Raw genomic sequence first — 21,236 nt, forward strand, 5'->3', positions numbered from 1 at the left:
TGCTGCTAACTGATTATATGTATTCTGTTTTCTGTATATGTATTTTCAAACACATTATCTATTCTAATGAGCAACATACTCAAGTCACAATGCACATCACTGTAAAACGTAATAACAGGTGGCTTCAAGAAAATGGTGCAGCACTGAAGATATTGGGGTTGATTACTAAAGGCAAATAGGTTTTTTACTTTGCAGGTGAATATTCCTTTAGCTTAGCTCTCAAGATGAAGCTTTGCTAACATCCGTCATCTGTTCATATACAAGTAAAAATACTGTTTTTAAATTTTTCATTGCATGTAATTGGGTATGCTTTGAAATTTTCACCGCATTCACTAAGTTAAAACTCCTTTGCAAAGCCTTTTTGGTTTTAGTAAATTAACCCCACTGTCTCTTGAAAATTCTATGGTATATAATTGTATGATTTATTGAGGTATATGAGAACAATGTATTATAATATGCACATTACTAGTAAAGAAAATGGTAAAATTTCTTTGTTGTCTAATACAGAGCAGACTTACATAATAATTTTTTAACAAACTATAACTTTTTTTAATAGATAAACATACTATAACTTTTTAATTTTATATTCTGAGCAAAGCACTCTTTTAAAACCCTACATTCAGTCTTGATCAAAGAGACCAGCTTTTAAAATAGTGTAGATTTTCCACAACACTTTTCCTATGTTTCAAAAAATATGTAAAATCCTGTTCAATATTTACAATTTTTTTGCAAAAGTATAATTTGATATTTTCATTACCTACCAATATATAAGCTCCGCTTGTTTGCTTCCCCCCCCCCCCCTCCGGTGCCACATTTGGCACCTTTCAGGGGGAGGGGGAATGGGTACCTGTTTTTGACAGGTACCCGTCCCCACATCCGGGGGACTTGGCTGCGGCAAGATGCGGCGAGGTCCCCTGGAAGTTTGGCCCCCCTCCTCCTTTCCCCATTGCCGGGCCAGTTAGAAAGCACAGCACGCTTTGCGCATGCGCAGTAGGGAACTGGGCGTGAAGCCGAAAAACTTCACAGCTGGTTTCCCTTGCCAAGAATGGTGGTGGCACCCGTGGGCGGATCGGAAATTTGGCTGGAGTGCCGACATTGCTGGAACCCTGGATAGGTAAGTGCCCTAATATTAAAAGTCAGCAGCTATAGTATTTTTAGCTGCTGACTCTTCATTTTTGGAGGGGGGGGGGGGGGCTGGAGCTCCAATTTATCAAGAAACAATAAGACCCTATTCAGTTCTGGCTAACAACTGTTTTGTTTTACAAAGCATGCACATTTAAAGTGTGATTTAGAGGTGATGCAGAACTGTTATGTATTTAAAAACATATTCAACCTTTTTAAAAAATAATAAATGCTCCCTGAGTCTACATTCATTAACTTTTTGCATTTCAGCATGCAAAGCATTGCAACCATGGTTAGTGGACCCGTGGAGCAGTGCACAGAAGTACCAACCTGTATGCAGTTATGGAGTTGCAGGAAGTATCAATGAACTATGAATGCGTGATCTCAGAATTCAAAAGTAAACAAAAGCCTGCAATTCAGGTAAGTGGAGGGGGGCAGTTTAAGTGTTGGGGGCTGTGGACTAACATGGGTGTAATATGAAACATGCTGTGAAAGGTGGAGTTGGCTGACCTTACTGAACTGATTTTAGTGGTTTGGTGTCCTATTGATTATCTTCATCTAGTGAAGCAATAGGTTAACTACTGAAGGTAAAAAGTATGTAAATCATTATCTACTATCATTGACCAACATTTTCAAAGTGAGTTGAAATTAGAACACTGGGGAGCACCAAGTCAACAGTCTACCTTAAGCTGAGAGATTGAAACATTAAAAAAAATGTAAACGGATGTTTCTTTTCATTTCTGGTCAACTAGGCAACTAGCAAGGGACAAAAACCCATTTTATCTACGCCAACACTAGACTCACCCCCCCCCCCAATAACAACATTTTAGGTACCCAGGGTTGCATGGAACCCACCCAAAACTATGAGGTCAGTTTTGGATGGGTTAACCGTTACAGTGGTAAAATTTACACTGTGATAAAATTAAATATATTCAAAGAAACCTTTTTAATGTGTGTACCAATGTGTCCAAATGGGCAATACCACCACATTTCAGGTACCAGTAACTATGATGTGTCTCTAACTAATTACTGTTTACTAGGGTTGTCCCGATACCACTTTTTTAGGACCGAGTACAAGTACCGATACTTTTTTTCAAGTACTCGCCGATGCCGATTACCGATACTTTTTTTTTAATGTCACGTGACAGTTTTTTTTTTGCTAATTTTTTTTTGGGGGGGGGGGGGGTGAACGCTGTATGTGTGTGTGGTTTTTTTTTTTTTCTTTTACAATTTTTATTTTTTACAATAATATTTTTTTATTATTTATTGTTTTTTTTTTTTTTTTTTTTTTAAATCAGCCCTGTTGGGGGGCTTTGGTGAGATATCAGGGGTCTTAACAGACCTCTGATATCTCCCCCTTGAAACAGAGAAAGAGACAGAGGATAGAGATTCCCCAGTCCCTTTCTCTGCAGCGTCAGCTGCACTGAGAATGAATGGAGAGAAGACAGCGGCTTCTCTCCATTCATAAACTGACACATCGTAATCACAGAAGATTACAATGTTTCAGTTATGTGAATGGACAGAGTCAGCTGACTCTATCCATACACAAAGGAAGGAGGGGGAGGACGGAGGAACTGAGGGGGAGAACGGAGGGAACAGATGAGAGAGGAATGCAGGGGACAGATAAGGATAGAGGAACGGAGGGGGAGAGATAAGGAGAGAGGAACGGAGGGGGAGTACGGAGGGGGACAGATAAGGATAGAGGAACGGAGGGGGAGTACGGAGGGGACAGATAAGGATAGAGGAATGCAGGGGACAGCGGAGAGGCACAGAGGAACAGAGGGGGCACGGAGGAGGATGCAGTGACAGTCAGCTGTGAGCGATCACCGCTGTATGTCACTAAAGCTGGTGAAAGCCGCTGGGGGAGAATCTTGTAACTCCCCCACGCGCCGATCACAGCTGTCCTCCAGGTATCGGGGGAAGCATCGGGAGCATTTGTCCGAGTACAAGTACTTGGGCAAATGCTCGGTATCGGTGCCGATACCGATACTAGTATCGGTATCGGGACAACCCTACTGTTTACCCAGGGAGTATGAAGTGAGCCTCTAGATCCCAGATGTACATAGCCTTGACTTCTGTATAAATTGAGACCCTCTGTATCGAGATAAGGGATTCTACCTGTACACAGAATTTGATTAGGGAATAAACAAAGGTACTTCCAGACACCACAAGGTACCTGTACTCAGGCAGCAATCTGAATTTAGATACACTAATGTACCTTACATGTTGCTTTTAATATTACATTAATTCTTTTTAAACTCAAGAATTATACTTTGATAGCCTCAATAACAAGCTCCAAGCAGCATTTTATTTTTAGGAAAATTATAAAAGGACTCTCTGAGTGTGTTGCTTCAAATAACTCTAGTTTTCAGATTGTCAAATGTTAATATTAGCATGTTCATGGGTAAGTGTTGTAGCATAGCCCTTTTGACCAGGAAGGGGCACCCATTCCAAGGAGCTAGACTAATCAGGAACAATTATGCCACTTCTAATATATATATATAGATATAGATATATATCTGCCTTTACAACTGTATTTCAAACCTATTGCAAACCTTGGGGATGTCAGAATGTTACTCTGCTGAGAGACATAGTGTGAGGGCAGTCTTAACAAGAATAAACTACTGTTCTGGAGAGTTGGATATTTCCCTGGTCCATGGAAATTTTGATTCTTTGGCTAATGTCAAACAGACTAGAAATTATGTGTATGTTTTATGTTTTTTTTTTTTTTTTTTTGGCTGTGGATGAGCTTTTTAATGTTGTATGTGACATTAAATGGGCAACAAAGATGATTTTGGACAATTTCTGCAGTATGGGCTCCCACTAGCTAAAAAAACAAAAGCAAGGCTGCTGTCATTACAGTGTGATTAGCTTGTACTAAATATTTTCAAACCAAATGTATATGCAAGTTACAGCTACAATATGAAATGTAATAAAAATAATATGAATCTTTCCTTTTTTATCTTGTATCAGTACATGTTCCAGTTTACTACACATCACATAATATGAGTGCTGGCACTGCATATTTTCTCCTGTCATGTAAAATAATTAACTTAAATTAAGTTACAAGAATACAGGTAGAAAGTAAGTTAAATTAAAATTAATTTTTCGTCTAAGGATGCTCACGTTATCTCAGTGTGTTCTGAATGGTGATGAAAGTGTTCTAAAATAATCATGTGCAAAGAACTGCATATTATGTAAATCACCTTAATTAGTAAAACAATTGTACTGAGCCTTAACTTATTTCTTTCCGTACAACTATTTTACAGTTTTTTGTTTTTTTTTTATCAAAACCACAAATCATAATTATTAAACTTTTAGGATCTCTCTCTTAACATGGTATTAAATATGTGCTCCTTATTTAAATAAACTCTGAAAATGAACATTTACAAATGATTTAAACACATCTCCGTGTAGCTACATATACATATATTTTTACACAAAGAAATGCCCCAAGTATGAATATATTATTCAAAATTAAATATACTAGATTTAAATAATTATACTGTACATCAGATATTTGTTGATTTCCGCACAAACTGTTTCATAGAAATACCATAAATATGCTATCGTACCGATTTCCATGGTCGTGGATGCCAAGAAGCATCAGCAGGGCATGAATGTGTGTTACACTGTGCCACATTTGGTGGTTTATCAAGAATTTCACAGTTTTGATCATCCAACAATTGTCCGTTCGTCAGCTGACAGATCACTAATCTTGTTTTCATTCCACCTCCACATGTCTGGGTGCACTAAAATATAGACAGAATTCAAAAGTTTAATATCAGTGTATTTAAAAGAATTACTGATGTATACAGCTCCATCATCTTCCATAGACTATACAAAATTATATAAACAGGAATTTAATTTTCAAACTTCTTTAGTAAATCAGCCTCACGTTAAGGCCTCGTGCCCACGGACATTTTTACAGCTGCTTTTTTGAGCGTTTTTTGCAGCTTAAAAACACCTCTCAATGTTAGCCTATGGCCTCATGCCCACCATGGCGTTTTTGAGCTGTAAGTGGCATAGACGTTTTAAGCTAAAAAAAAACCCCAGGACCAGTGCATTCTGAGGCTCCAGTGCTAGAGCTGTAAAAACGCCAGACACCGGTAAAAGGTGTTAAATGCGATTTAACGGGGCTTAACGCTGTATACACAGCGTGGGGGGTGAGTGCTTTGAGGCGGAGGGGGCCCCTGCGCCCCCCCCACCCCAAAGCACCTTGTCCCCATGTTGATGAGGACAAGGGCCTATTCCCAACAATCCTTGCATGGTGGTTGTCAGTGTCTGCGGACGGGGACTTATCGTGATCTGGAAGCACCCTTTAATAAGGGGGCCCCCCAGATCACGGCCCCCCACCCTAGGTGAATGAGTATGGGGTGCATCGTACACCTACCCATTCACCTACATAAAAAAAAATGTCAAAAATAAACACACTACACAGGTTTTTAAAGTATTTTATTATAAGCAGCTCCGCTTCTTCTCCTCTCTCTTCTGCTCTTTTGCTGAGTCTTCTCCCCTCTCTGGTTTTTCTCCTCTCTCTTCTTCTCTTTTGCTGGGTCTTCTCCCCTCGCTGGGTCCTCTCCCCTCTCCGGTTCTTCTCCTCTCTCTCTGCTATCTTCTGCTCTTTTGCTGGGTCTTCTCCCCTCGCTGGGTCTTCTCCCCTCTCTGGTTTTTCTCCTCTCTCTCCGCTATCTTCTGCTCTTTTGCTTGTCTTCTCCCTCTGTTCTTCTTCCGATGTTGACTCGATGCGATCTCCCGGTGTAATGCTAGGTCCGCCGTGTGCAATGACTTATATTGGCATAGGGCAGAGCCACCCTATAACGTAAGTAGGAGGACACACCCCTTGTGACATCATCACCCCATCATGCCCTGGGCAGTGACATCACAAGGGGCGTGCCCTCCTACTTACATCATCGGGTGGCCCCGCCCCATGCCAATATAAGTCATTGTACATGGCGGACCCAGCATTACACTGGGAGATTGCGTTGAGTCAACATCAGAAGAACAGAGGGCGAAGACCCAGCAAAGGAGCAGAAGATAGCGGAGAGAGAGGAGAGGAACCGGAGAGGGGAGAAGACCCAGAGAGGGGAGAAGACCCAGCAAAATAGCAGAAGAGAGAGGAGAAGAACCGGAAAGGGGAGAAGACCCAGCAAAAGGGTGGGGGTACGATGTACCCCATACTCATTCACCTAGGGTGGGGGGCTGTGATCTGGGGGGCCCCCAGATATTGTTAAAGGGGGCTTCCAGATCATGATAAGTCCCCACCCGCAAACCCTGATAACCCCCGGGCAAGGGTTGTCGGGAAGAGGCCCTTGTCCTCATCAACATGGGGACAAGGTGTTTTGGGGTGGGGGCGCAGGGGCCCCCTCTGCCCCAAAGTACCCACCCCTCATGTTGAGGGCATGTGGCCTGGTATGGTCCAGGAGGGGGGGCGCTCGCTCGCTCCCCCCTTTCCTGAACCTGCCGGGCTGTATGCTCGGATAAGGGGTATGGATCTTGGGGGGAACCTCACGCAAAATTTTGTCGGGGTTCTCCTGCAAGATTCTCAGCACACAAGTTGCACCGCAAGTCGGATCATCTTGATCCGACTTCTGGGTTGACTTCTATTCAAATCAATGGGCTCCCATAGGGAACCATTCATTTTGAATAGAGACAGAGAAACGCATCTGAAAGATAGCGTGGCTAAACGAGCATTGACGCCAATGCAAACTGCAAAAAAAAATCATGTTGTTTTTTTCCTGGCGTTGGTACTAGCGCTGCAGCTCGTTTTTTAAAACGTCCGTGGGCATGTAGCCTAAGAATGCATCCAGCTAAAAGTATATACAATTGTATAGCAAACACCTAGTAGCTACAAGATACAGTAAGGGAACCTCCTGCCTACAGATTCAATCAAGAGAAAGGCACACAAACACAAAGTATGTAGTTGAATAAGCGGCATATTAGGTAACAGTTTATGTCATTTTAAATTTTGTAGGAGAAAGCAGTGCAAGAATGGGAAATAAACAAAATGAGCTTGTTCAGACTATATCCTTGCCTGAAGAAGCAAAGTTTAGGGGTCTACTTGAATTTAGTACATGTCTCAATATACCAAATGAAGCATATATGAGAATTTCAAAGAACTGGATAGAATTGTGGATTTCTGACATAGCATAAAATCCTCTTCTCTAGTAGTTCAATGGGAGACATATCAGGCCTGTGAGTATATGTTCTCTCTCTAAGAGGTTGAGCACAATGCAAATCAAAAGGCACTCTGCTCAGAACACGATTTCTCCTGGCAGAGAAGTTTCTGACGGGAGGCAGTGCAGTGCCTGGCTTGGGAATAAATGACTGTAAGACTGTCATGGGAAGGAAGGGGTTTAAAACAATAAGTGTAACTGTAATAAAAGATCATCAAATCAACCTAAATCAATCATTACACTATAAAGAAAAATCATCTACAAGTGGCGTAGGTTTCAAACAACTGCTAAACTATGCAGGACTTGCTGACTCAAATTCAGCTCAAGAGCTGACCATTTAATGCTAAAAGAAGTCTCCATGAACCCCAACTTTTCACTGTGGAATCTACAGGTAAACTACAGTTTTTGTCAAAGTGCATGAATCTACAACAAGAAAGAGATTGCACATTTTTTAACCTGTATTCTTTATGTACCAAGAAATGAATTTGCTGTCAAAAAGAACATTAGAGCAAGAATATTGTTTGCCATTGAACATATAAGCAAAGACCAGGTCTTCTAGAACAATGTGCTATGGACTGATGAATCAAAAATAGGGTTTTATTGCCACAGTAGCTGTAGGCATGTTTGCTTTTCTCATAGATTCACAAACCAAAGACAGCCTGTAAAGCAATGGTGGTGGAAATGTTATGGTTTGAGATTACTTTGTTTCAACAGAGAATTCAATAGACTTGTCATCGTCTTTTGCTATAACAGAGTCATATAAAGGCACATGTTTATGCAAATTGGAGTCACACTTGGAAACATTGTCATGATCGGGATCCGAATAGGACTATAATAAAGGCACATGACTGGTACTGGCCACACAAGAGTTATAAATGGGCAACTGGTCAGCAGTTTTAATGCAGTTCTGGATGCAGGTCTGGGACCAGGACCTAATCTCTTCTGTAGCCCAATCTATGTGCAGATTGTGAAGTTGAAGCCAGGGATACCCTAAGATAAGGGGCTAAGTAGGAGATGAGATCAAGTAGAAGCTGATTGTCTCCCTATGAAAATCCCCAATGGTCAGGGTCATAGGTACAGTGCACAAGGTGACCAGGCCCATGGATAAGGGAAAGTTATCAACAGCTAAGACTGAACAAGGTTTGTGAACCTTAGTCACAGGAATCTGCAGACGGTGTGCTAGGCCCCTAACAGTGAAGTTGCTTGCAGCGCCAGAATCTACGAATGTCAAGAGATGGTCAGAAAACTTGGCAGAGCTAAGCTGTGCAGGAAAAAATAGTTTATCTCTGAGGGAAACTGACACAGTATAGTCTATCGAAGCGGACCCCACCCACACTAGACTCTTGGCATTTCTCGGCTTATTAGGGCATCTGGCAACAAAGTGGCCATGGTTGCCACAGTATAAGCAGAGTCCCTGAGATCTTTTTCAAGCCTTTTCCCCAGAGGATAAATGGGTGCTTGCCAACAAGGGTTTCTCCACCAAGTACTAAGTCATGTTTTGCTTGGGGATCAAATACTTATTTTACTCACTGAACTGCAACTCAATTTATAACATTTGAATCATGTATTTTCTGGATTTTTGGTTTATATTCTGTCTCTATCAATTAAAATACACCTATAATGAGAAATATAAACCCTTCATTTCTTTGTAAGTGGGCAAACTTACAAAATCTGAAGGGGAGCAAATGATTATTTTCCCCACTGTATATACTATGGTTTCTCAAAGTGACAACATCACTGTACGACTAAGATATATATATATATATATATATATTCTTACTTCTCCCCAGCTTCCATAGTTCCAACGAGGACAGGGTCCAGAATTACAATGTCTTGATTCTGCAGGCTTGGTTGTCTCATCACAAAAATGACTAATCCTTCCTTCACTATCTTGGCATACAACAACCCGGCGCTCAAAACCACCTGCGCAAGTGCTGGAACACTATATAAGAAGTTTAAAAGGAATTAATTATTAATATTAAAATAGTTACAGTTACCATGTGTGAAAAAGGCTGAGATAAAAGATACATGGATAGAAAGCAATGAACAATCAAATTTAAAAAGTGTAAGGCAAAAAGTGTAAAATATAACGTTTCTTATAAATATAAAAAAAAAGCCCATCACCATCACACATTTTTTCTAAAGAGTATAAAGTGAACTAAGTCACTATGCTTGTCTGTTGTTGCACTGGTAAAACTAAAATATGTAAAAATGACTAACACAAAGACCAAATTATTTACCAAAATCAGCAAAGATAAGAAAAGAATGTAGGACAAAAAATGCTATAAAGGATATGTAAGGTTGGCTGAATTCACACATGTCAAATTCAATAAAATAACTTACTGCTCCCCATGGTCCAGTCCGCCACTGGTTCCCTCGAGCAGGCTTGTTTTTTTGGTTGATGGAATTGTGTACATCATTTTCTCTAGACTTTTGTGGGCTTTCTGGTTGTGGAAACAACATTGGATGGTTATGATTACCGGGAAAATGATTGTGTATTTGACATGGTGCTATATTGCAGTCTTGTTCTATAATAGGCTTGTTCTCAGGATCACAGTTGTCATCATCAATCCTTCCATGATAACTTGTGCAAACAACTTGTCTCATAATTTTTCCTTTTCCACATGTTACTGGGCACTGTTGAAATGTAAGAACGTCATCACAAGTTAACTCATTATATAATGAATTTTATATAAAATTATCTTTTCACCTGTACTTATACTTACAGGAGACCAGTCACCAGATTGCCATTCTCCACATGGTGTAAAACAGCTAGAGACTTCAGACGGTCGTGGTAAATATGTACAAAAAGATTCTTCAGCTACTCCACCTAGTGCATCTCGACAGCTGACATATCGAGCACGATTACCCCTTCCGCAAGAGGCAGAGCACTAGAATTACACAATAAATTGCAGCATGACCTACTGAAATAGCTCAAAGCTTTATATAAGATAGTAAAACGTGTGATCATCGTACATCGTACCCCTACCCATTCACCTGGGGAAAAATGTGTCAATAAAAAACACACTAGACGGGTTTTTAAAGTGATTTATTAGGCAGCTTTGGGGGTCTTCTTCCGAATTTGGGGGTCTCTCCCGACTTCTCCGCTCTCTCTGGCCTCTTCTCCCGTTGTCCAGTTCTTCTCCCGCTCTCCGGCCTCTTCTCCTCTTTCCGGTTCTTCTTCTGCTCTCCGGTTCTTCTGCCGGGCTCCTCCACTATCTTCTGCTCTTTTGCCGCTCTCTTGCTAGCGGTGGCCCAGTCTTCTCTATCGTCTTCTTCCCTCTTCTCTTCTTCCGATGTTGACACAACGTTCTCTCCCGCTGTAATGCCGTGTGGGAGGTGCGCAACGACTTATATAGGCATGGGGCGTGGTCAGGGGGGGCCCGCCCCTTATGATGGCACAGTCCCAGCATGCCCCGGGACTGTGATGTCATAAGGGGCGGGGTCACCGGGTGACATCACCTGGTGACCACGCCCCATGCCTATATAAGTCGTTGCGCACCTCGCACATGGCATTACAGCGGGAGAGAGCGTCATGTCAACATTGGAAGAAGAGAAGAGGGAAGAAGACGATGGAGAAGACCGGGCCACCGCTAGCAAGAGAGCGGCAAAAGAGCAGAAGATAGCGGAGGAGCCCGGCAGAAGAACCTGAGAGCAGGAGAAGAACAGGAAAGCGGAGAAGAGGCCGGAGAGCGGGAGAAGAACCGGACATGGGGAGACAAGGCCAGAGAGAGCGGAAAAGTCGGAAGAGACCCCCGAAGGCGGAAGAAGACCCCCGGAGCTGCCTAATAAATTACTTGTCTAGTGTGTTTTTTTATTGACAATTTTTTCCCCAGGTGAATGGGTAGGGGTATGATGTACCCCATACTCATTCACATAGGGCAGGGGGGCCGGGATCTGGGGGCCCCCTTATTAAAGGGGGCTCCCGGATTCCGATAAGTACCCTGCCTGCAGACCCCAACAACCAATGGCCAGGGTTGTAGGGAAGAGGCCCTTGTCCTCATCAACATGGGGACAAGGTGATTTGGAGTGGGAGGGGCCGCAGGGTGCCCCCCTTCCCCAAAGCACCCACCCCCCCATGTTGAGGGCATGCGGCCTGGTAGGGTTCAGGATGGGGGGGCGCTCGTCCCCACCCCCTTTCCTGACTGGCCGGGCTGCGTGCTTATATAAGGGTCTGGTATGGATCTTGGGGGGACCCCCACGCCTTTTTTTCGGCGTAGGGGGTTCCCCTCAAGATCCATACCAGACCTAAGGGACATTGTCGCCTCTCTCTCGCGCTCGCTGCAATAGGAAAATGTGTTTGCGAGATGTATAGTACCCTGTCGCCGAGAACCAGCGCGATAGGAAACATTCTCAGGGCAAGTGCTGTAGCTGCCCTTGAGGCATATTTGGTTCGTCGGACCAGCATACAGACAAACGGGCTTCCCGATAGGAACTGGGTCCGGCCGAGCTCTGGCGGGAAGATTTGAAACATGTTTCAAACCTAAAGTCCGTCGGATTTTTGACCAAAAAGGTCCGTCGGAAGTCCGATGAAGCCCACACACGGTCGGATTGTCCGACGGATTCGGTCCGTCGGACCAGTCCGGTTGAAAAGTCTGCTCGTGTGTACAGGGCATTAGGATAAATCTGCTGGTTTACAGACTCTGAAAAATGGTATACAATAAGGAAACTTGTGTTCACATCATAGTTATTTCTGGCATTTATATGAAATCACCTTAAAAAAAGAAACAAATGAAAAGTAGATTTTGTATATTATTCCTGGCACAGCCCATATAATTGCTAGACACAATCAGCCTATGCAGGGGCAGATGTGTCCAGACAGTTTGTAATGTAGACCAAATAAGGATTGCATGACACTTACTGGCGTCCATGACCCATATCTCCACTGTGCATTCTTTTGTACTTGATCTGCAGGAGAGATAGTTGGTAATATACGGGACTGTACCGGACAAGGAATCCTTTCACAATCCTGCAGATATAAAACTAACATAAATACAACTTTACTAACGTCAATATGAAAACAAGGCAATATTGTGTGCATTCGTTTTTATTATACTCTTATTTGGCAGAATTCAAATTAAAATTGAATATTTGTTAAGTTCTAAACAGTAGATGAAATTGTGATCTAAACAGTACTCATGCCCATACCCACGATTTAATATGAAAATGATAGAGGTTGTGGAAACTATAGTGCGGCTTTGACAGTTGATGGTATGTTGTCAGACATAAAATTGTTAATGATTTGTTATTATTTACATAGGGGGTTATGTACGAAAGGCAAATTCACTTTGCACTGCAAGTTCACTTGAAAGTGCAGTTGCTCTAAATCTAAGGGGTAGATCTGAAATGAGTGGAAGCTCTGCTGATTTTATCATCCAATCACATGCAAGCTAAAATGCTGTTTTTTATTTTCCTTGTATGTCCCCCTCGGATATACAGCGACTGCACCTCCAAGTGCACTTTCAGTGCACTTTCAAGTGCACTTGCAGTGCAAAGTGGATTTTCCTTTAGTAAATAACCCCCATAGTGTTACTTATGATACTAGGGTTTAGCTTTATTGTTTTTATTACTGATTGTTATGGTATTCTTCATTTTGTCCTAGTTGATGTACAAAGTTGAGATGAACCCAACTGTGGCATATCTTTTATGTAGGTAATATATACGTATACATACTGTATGCCTTATGCAGATGTTATGCCTTATTTGATATCATTGTACATCATATGCTATGCTAATTTTGCCCCTTTCATATGTACAACCATTACATTCTCGGTGTGCTTGTAATTGTTTGCACATCTCAATAAACAGTTTGTTTTAATGAGAAAAAAAAAGAATATTTGCCTGGCTGTCTGTTGGTCGAGAAGCTGCATTGCATTCACGTTCATCCAAAGCTGGCTCATAAGTTCCTGTACTGCACTTTACAGTTCGCAGTTGGTAGCCTTGTCCACATGTAACTGAGCACTGTTAAAGAACATTACAGTCACACTGTTTTTTAAGGATATCAAGAATACTCAATCAGATACTACAACTGAAAACAATATTATGTGGGTTTTTTAAAAAGATAGAAAACTGTTTATATTTCTAACATCAGACAACTAGAAATGTTTTTAATCTGTTGATTTTTGTAATTCAGACCCTGTGAGGCAAGGGTAAAAGCCCAGCAAACACACAATTGTTGGTCTATATATTTTGAACACATCCACCTTTGGCCAAACCTTGTGTAAAATAGGTACAAAGTAGCTATATGTACACTATAAAACCATTCTGACTAAATATACAGTGCTATTTACACAATGTAAGACATGAACAATGCATAGATTTAATTCATACATACTGGTCCCCAAGGTCCCATATGCCAATAAGCACATTCTTGAAGCTCACAGGATATGACTGACTCAGGTTTGTTGTTTGGGTCACAATAATCGTCTTTCAGTTGTTCATCATTTAACTGGCACATCACATGACGGCGTCTTTTACCTTTTCCACATGTCACCAGGCACTTAAAAATAAATGAAAAAAAGAAAAAAGAAATAAAAAGACCTTCAGTCTGAAACTTGTACTATAGGATACATGGAGGTTGCTACATTGCAGGTGCTTTCCAACAAGGGCCTATTTACAGTTGTATGCAAAAGTTTAGGAACCCCTGACAATTGCCATGATTGTCATTTATAAATATTTGGGTGTTTGGATCAGCAATTTCATTTTGATCTATCAAATAACTGAAGGACACAGTAATATTTCAGTAGTGAAATTAGGTTTATTGGATTAACAGAAAATGCGCAATATGCATCAAAACGAAATTAGACAGGTGCATAAATTTGGGCACCCTTGTCATTTTGTTGATTTGAATACCTGTAACTGCTTAGCACTGAGTAATTGGAACACGCAATTGGTTTGGTGAGCTCATTAAACCTTGAACTTCATAGACAGGTGCATCCAGTCATGAGAAAAGGTATTTAAGGTGGCCAGTTGCAAGTTGTTGTTCTCTTTGACTCTCCTCTGAAGAGTGGCAACATGGGGGCCTCAAAACAACTCTCAAATGACCTGAAAACAAAGATTGTTCTACATTATGGTTTAGGGGAAGCCTACAAAAAGTTATCACAGACATATAAGCTGACAGTGTCCACTGTGAGGAACATGGTGAGGAAATGGAAGACCACAGGCACAGTTCTTGTTAAGGCCAAAAGTGGCAGGCCACATAAAATATTGGAGAGGCAAAGGCGAAGGATGGTGAGAAAGGTCAAAAACAGCCCACGGACCACCTCCAAAGACCCACAACATCAATTTGCTGCAAATGGTGTCACTGTGCATCCTTCAACAATTCAGTGCACTTTGCACAGGGAGAAGCTGTATGGGAGAGTGATGGGAAAGAAGCCTTTTCTGCACACACGCCACAAACGAGTCGCTTGAGGTATACAAACGCACATTTGGACAAGCCAGCTTCATTTTGGAATAAGGTGCTGTGGACTGATGAAACAAAGATTGAGTTATTTGGTCATAACAAGGGGCGTTATGCATGGAGGCAAAAGAAACAGCATTCCAAGAAAAACACTTGCTACCCACAGTCAAATTTAGTGGAGGTTCTATAATGCTGTGGGGCTGTGTGGCCAGTACCGGTAGTGGGAATCTGGTTAAAGTTGAGGGTCGCATGGATTCCACTCAATATCAGCAGATTTTTGAGAATAATGTTGAGGAATCAGTCACAAAGTTGAAGGTACGCCGGGGCTGGATATTTTAACAAGACAACGACCCAAAACACTGCTCAAAATCTACTCAGGCATTTATGCAGATTAACAAGTGCAATGTTCTGGAATGGCCATCCCAGTCCCCAGACCTGAATATCATTGAACATCTGAGGGATGATTTGAAACGGGCTGTCCATGCTCGGCAACCATCAAACCTAACTGAACTGGAGATGTTTTGTAAGGAGGAATGGTCCAAAATACATTTATTCAGAATCCAGACACTCATTACAGGCTATAGGAAGCGTCTAGAGGCTGTTATTTCTGCTAAAGGAGGCTCTACTAAATATTGATGTGATTTTTCTGTTGGGGTGCCCAAATTTATGCACCTGTCTAATTTCGTTTTGATGCATATTGCGCATTTTCTGTTAATCCAATAAACCTAATTTCACTACTGAAATATTACTGTGTCCTTCAGTTATTTGATAGATCAAAATGAAATTGCTGATCCAAACACCCAAATATTTATAAATGAAAATCATGGAAATTGTCAGGGGTTCCTAAACTTTTGCATATGACTGTATGCTTTGGGGTTGATTTTTTTAAAGGCAAATATCACTTTTCAAGGGAAATTTTCCTTTAGCTTAGTGAATGAAGTGAAGCTCTGCGGACTTCCATCATCTAATTATGTGCATAGAATAGGTGAATGTGAATGTGACTAGGTTCTAAGTTTGTAATACAGCATTAGGAATTGGGAGACTGTTTGCTACAGGAATAGACCATTAGGCTAAATTTTAATCAATATTTTTTAAAAAACGCCACGCTCAAATGTGTTACACACAATTCAGAAAATATACACTAGAAAACTAATTGCTACTAAATAGCAAAATGACATAAAATGTACAAATAATTTTCAAACTATAAATAATACTTTGATATAAAAGTCCACAGGGTGAACCTGTAAACAATAAAGTTCTTGTATGTAAAAATAATGGTGTCTTATTCCTTGAGTTCCACAAACGAAGAGATGTGGAACACCCAGAGTGCACACCACTATGCACTCAATGGATATAAACTTTCACCACGAATATCATCAGATGATAATTAGACTATTCCAGAATTACTAGGTCTTCATCATTCACCACCGCAGGGACCTCCCATGACCAATGACAGGCACTATGTGGGAAGAATCGCTCGTGCAATGGAGCCACAAAAACTCTTACAGTGTAGTATTTTTATTATTAAAGTGGTTGTAAACCCTTACAGACCACTTTTACCTACAGGTAAGCCTAGATTAAGGCTTACCTGTAGGTGCAAGAAATATCTCCTAAACCTACATGGTTTAGGAGATATTTTCAAAAGACAGGCACCGATGGCTACGGCACATGCCCCGTAGACAATGGCGTGCAGGCGCACTGAGCGTGCCGTTTCTAATGGCACCAGCACGCATGCGCGGGAGTGACGTCATCGCGGCTCCGGCCAATCACAGTGCTGGAGCCGCGATACCCGGAAAGAAGATGGACGCTTTGTGGAAAAGGGGACAGCGGTGACATCGCAGGCTCCTGTGTCAGGTAAGTGACACATAATGGGCTACTATGCGATGCATAGTAGCCCATTATGCTTTACCTTTGCAGGGAAACAAAGAGGAAGTAAACCCATCAGGGTTAACTTCCTCTTTAAGAAATCAATGTAGCTCAATGGAAGTTAAAAACAGAATAATCCAGCCAAATTGGTAAAAATTACAATAATGTAGCTTCAGAAGTGATTACATCATAAACTTGTGGAGAAAGAACTTGCTGCAATCCCTGAGGACATGCCCTTGCACGAAACACGTTGGAGAGGAGCTATGTGTGATTGCTCCTGGAGCTATATTATTGCAATTTTTACCAATTTGGCTGAATTATTCTGTTTTCTTTAATCTTTTATTGAGATGCATTGATTTCTTAATAATCACCCCCCCTGTAATTCTAGAATAGACTAATTGTCATCTGTTGCGTGGTGCAAGTTTATATCCAGCGAGTGCATAGTGGTATTGGCTTGGAGGACACTCTGGGTGCTGTACATCTCTTTGGTTGTGGAACTTAAGGAAAAAGACACCATTCTTTTTACATAAAAGAACTTTATTGTTTTAATTATAGGAAGATTGAACAAAGGACTGTTTTTCAACTTTGGTGGTGGACCACAAGTTCACTCTGTGGACTTTTCAATCAAAGTTTATTTATCTTTTGTACACTTTATGTCATTTTGTCATGTACTAACATTTTTTTTCCTGGTGTATGGTGTATATTTTCTGAATTGTGTTACACATATGAGCGTGGCATTTTTTGGAAATATTCTATTTGAGGTTTATATATTGACCTTTAATACCAGCTGTCACTCAGTTTCTCTAGCACTGACTTTTTTAGGTTTAAGCCCCTTTCACACGGGGCGGATCCATCCGAGCGGAATCCACCTGCTCAGTGGGCGATCTCTCCGCTGATCCCTGCTGAGCAGGTGGATGACAGATCCATGTCCGCTCGGCTATGCAGAATGGACAAGGACAGAGCCTGGGGCGGTCGGATGGAAAGGGACTGCATGTCCATTTCCTTTCGATTGTCATCTCATCCAACCTGCTGGAAGGATGGCGAACGTATCGCCATATGTCTGTTTTCAGCGGATTTTGTTGGATCAGATACCCAGCGGCTGTCAGCAGACACATGTCCGCTGACATTCACTGCCCCATAGAGGACAGTGGGTGGCACGATCAGGTCCGCCTGAAAAACGGACAGGCGGACCCGATCGGTCCACTGGTGTGAAAGGGGCCTTAAGCTTTAGTGAATGGTGACCACAATCACTGGACCTAACTAGCTAATCGCAAACTAATGTTATATGCCTGTAGTGCAGTCCTAGTTTGTCACACATGTTTAATGTAAAAAAATGTTGCTATTGTGCCTTCTGCACTTATAATGTGCACCGCAGAATGCACATGAACACATTTTATAAAAAGTTTTTCAGCAAAAAAAAAAAAATTTTACCAGTACGCTAAGCAATAAAACATGCATGTGCCAAGTTATACGGCATAAAAGAAACAGGCTATACTGTTGGACTAGTCATATGTACATACAGTATGTGTACTTATATGTACAGTGAGGGAAAAAAGTATTTGATTCCCTGCTGATTTTATACATTTGCCCACTGACAAAGAAATGATCAGTCTATAATTGTATAGATCGGTTTATTTTAACAGTGAGAGACAGAATAACAACAAAAATATCCAGAAAAACGCATTTCAAAAAACGTATAAATTGATTTGCATTTTAATGAGTGAAATAAGTATTTGATTCCCTATCAATCATCAAGATTTATGGCTCCCAGGTGTCTTCTATACAGGTAACAAGCTGAGATGAGGAGCACTCTCTTAAAGGGAGTGTTCCTCATCTCAGCTTGTTACCTGTATAAAAGACACCTGTCCACAGAAGCAATCAATCAGATTTCAATTTCTCCACCATGGCCAAGACCAAAGAGCTCACCAAGGATGTCAGGGACCAGATTTTAGACCTACACAAGGCTGAAATGGGCTACAAGACCACCGCCAAGCAGCTGGGGGGAGGGTAACAACAGCTGGAGTGATTAATTGCAAATGGAAGCAACATAAAAAAACTGTTAATCTCTCTCAGTCTGTGGCTCCATGAAAGATCTTACCTTGGGGAGTTTCAATGATTATGAGAACGGTGGGGAATCAGCCCAGAACTACACGGGAGAATCATGTCAGTGATCTCAAGGCAGCTGGGACCATAGTCACCAAAAAAACAATTGGTAACACACTACGCAGTGAAGGACTGAAATCCTGCAGCACTCACAAGGTCCCCCTGCTCAAGAAAGCACATGTACAGGCCCATCTGAAGTTTGCTAATGAACATCTGAATGATTCAGAGGAGAACTGGGTGAAAGTGTTGTGGTCAGATGAGACCAAAACCAAGCTCTTTGGCATCAACTAAACTCACCCCGTTTGGAGCAGGAGGAATGCTGCCTATGACCCCAAAAACACAATCCCCACTGTCAAACATGGAGGTGGAAACATTATGCTTTGGCTGTGTTTTTCTGCTAAGGGGACAAGACAACTTCACTGCATCAAAGGGACGATGGACTGGGCCATGTACCATCAAATCTTGGGTGAGAACCTCCTTCCCTCAGCCAGGGCATTGAAAATGGGTTGTGGATGGGTATTCAAGCATGACAATGACCCAAAACACATGGCCAAGGCAACAAAGGAGTTACTCAAGAAGAAGCACATTAAGGTCCTGGAGTGGCCTAGCCAGTCTCCAGACCTTATTCCCAAAGAAAATATGTGGAGGGAGCTGAAGGTTTGAGTTACCAAACGTCAGCCTCAAAACCTTAATGACTTGGAGAGGATCTGCAAAGAAGAGTGGGACAAAATCCCTCCTGAGATGTGTGCAAACCTGGTGGCCAACTACAAGAAACGTCTGACCTCTGTGATTGCCAACAAGGGTTTTGCCACCAAGTATTAAGTCATATTTGCGAAGGGGTCAAATACTTATTTCACTCATTAAAATGCAAATCAATTTATAACTTTTTTGAAATGCGTTTATCTGGATATTTTTCTTGTTATTCTGTCTCTCGCTGTTATAATAAACCGACCATTAAAATTATAGACTGATCATTTCTTTGTCAGTGGGCAAATGTACAAAATCAGCAGGGGATCAAATACTTTTTTCCCTCACTGTACGGTCAGTGCTGCTGGTCATGGATCTCTCCTCTAGGATCGCCTGCTGTGACTTCTAAAATAGCTCCAGCATAATCAACCCGGACAGGGTTGATGACCACTGTATTAAAGGACTGTGGAGCCCCCTCTTTTTCTCTCCCTTCTTCACCCCCAATACCGAGCTGATTATGCTGGAGCTATTTTAAAAGTCACAGCAGGCGATCCTAGAGGAGAGATCCATGACCAGCAGCACTGACCAACAGCGGTGACAACATCGATGGATTATTACTCATAACAGCTATGACACCATAGCTTTGAGGTGAGAGTTCTGAGAGACCATACTTACAGAAAGTTCAGAAGGGCAACACCACCATAGTACTTTATTAAGGAACCTTACATTGGATTCATATCACATTCCTATTTTGGACTTTCTATTATAGTTTACCCATCGCTAAGGACTATATCTCTTTATCTATTATTGACTAGAATTTTTACTATATACCAGAGTACATGTACTGATGTGTCTGTTAGTACTAGCTTTGCACCAGCATTTATATGTCATCAGTTAGCACTAGCTTTGTCATCAGTTGCTTATTACTTTTACCACCTAAGAGTTTACTATAGAATGTTTTTATACTTATTCACTTATGCAAAATAATATTATTTTCACATCACTATTTATTATCACTTATTTTATGTACCCTTTCCAAACATTACTTTACCTAGAGGAGGGATCCCAGGGTATGAAGATCACTGCGCGAAATCACGTTTTGATTTAGTATTTTCATTTTATATGTGTCTCAGCACACATTTGAGATTTTGCTGCATTTATCTTATTTAATATTTAATATTTTTTACACGGTAGTGATAGCGCGAAGGACACTTCTACATAAAATAAAGTGACTTCATATTTTCCAGTCCTTAACCTCCCTGGTGGTATGATTATTTCAGATTTTAGGTGCTGAAAGCGGTACAATTATTTTGCATGGAAATTTGGCGTTTTATATTGCAGGCCTGTAATTCTTAGGAATAACACACTTAAATCTGTCCAATCAAGAGTCTAGTAGACATCCTGGGTATAATAAAGTTTGAAACACAAAATCATAAATTATAATATAATAAATAACTATAAATAATTATAACAAATAATAATATAATAATAATAAAAAATATTCAATAATGTAATCAAATCAAAAACACTGAAATTTGCTCAGTTGCAGAATTGTCACTGTCATTACTTTCAGTGTTTTATGATGAATTTCCCCACAAATCACTATCGCTCAATTCTGCAAGTGCTTCGAATTTATTATCACTGTTTTCTTGCTGGTCTAAAACCACCTTTGAAGTAAAGGGACACTTTTTAGTTGCTATGGACAATCTCCAGTTTCCAGGCAGAAAGGACAGTATTTATAATATAAAAGTGCATGCAGGGCACTGGACAAACCACTAGGGACAAAGGGAATGTGTCATTATTTTATACAGTACTGTAATCTGTAAGATTACAGTATACTGTATGTATTGTGTGTTTTTAATTTTTTGAATTTGGCGCCGAAG

At 41.1% G+C, this 21,236-nt stretch overlaps 1 protein-coding gene and 1 long non-coding RNA gene across 4 annotated transcripts in view; one reads left to right on the plus strand and one right to left on the minus strand.

Annotated features, from left to right (window-relative positions):
* The window catches only part of ADAMTS20 (ADAM metallopeptidase with thrombospondin type 1 motif 20), a 263,623-nt gene that overhangs the window by 69,867 nt on the left and 172,520 nt on the right, over positions 1–21,236 (minus strand). Inside the window, exons 22-28 of the mRNA XM_073619942.1 lie at positions 13,633–13,797; positions 13,140–13,259; positions 12,160–12,267; positions 10,025–10,189; positions 9,642–9,935; positions 9,079–9,240; positions 4,698–4,874 (exon numbers count right to left, since the gene is read on the minus strand). Coding sequence (XP_073476043.1) covers positions 4,698–4,874; positions 9,079–9,240; positions 9,642–9,935; positions 10,025–10,189; positions 12,160–12,267; positions 13,140–13,259; positions 13,633–13,797 — 1,191 coding nt within the window. The remainder of the gene's footprint in view (positions 1–4,697; positions 4,875–9,078; positions 9,241–9,641; positions 9,936–10,024; positions 10,190–12,159; positions 12,268–13,139; positions 13,260–13,632; positions 13,798–21,236) is intronic.
* LOC141132008 (uncharacterized) overlaps positions 1–21,236 on the plus strand; it is an 83,685-nt gene that overhangs the window by 32,562 nt on the left and 29,887 nt on the right. For 2 of the 3 annotated variants that reach the window (XR_012242850.1, XR_012242848.1), the window contains one exon: positions 1,393–1,542. This is a non-coding gene — a long non-coding RNA (uncharacterized lncRNA). Of the gene's footprint in view, positions 1–1,392; positions 1,543–10,026; positions 10,258–21,236 lie in introns of those variants that run through there. The other variant, XR_012242849.1, reaches the window with a different exon arrangement.

This window comes from Aquarana catesbeiana, linkage group LG03 (assembly GCF_042186555.1).
Source record: "Aquarana catesbeiana isolate 2022-GZ linkage group LG03, ASM4218655v1, whole genome shotgun sequence".
NCBI lineage: Eukaryota > Metazoa > Chordata > Amphibia > Anura > Ranidae > Aquarana > Aquarana catesbeiana.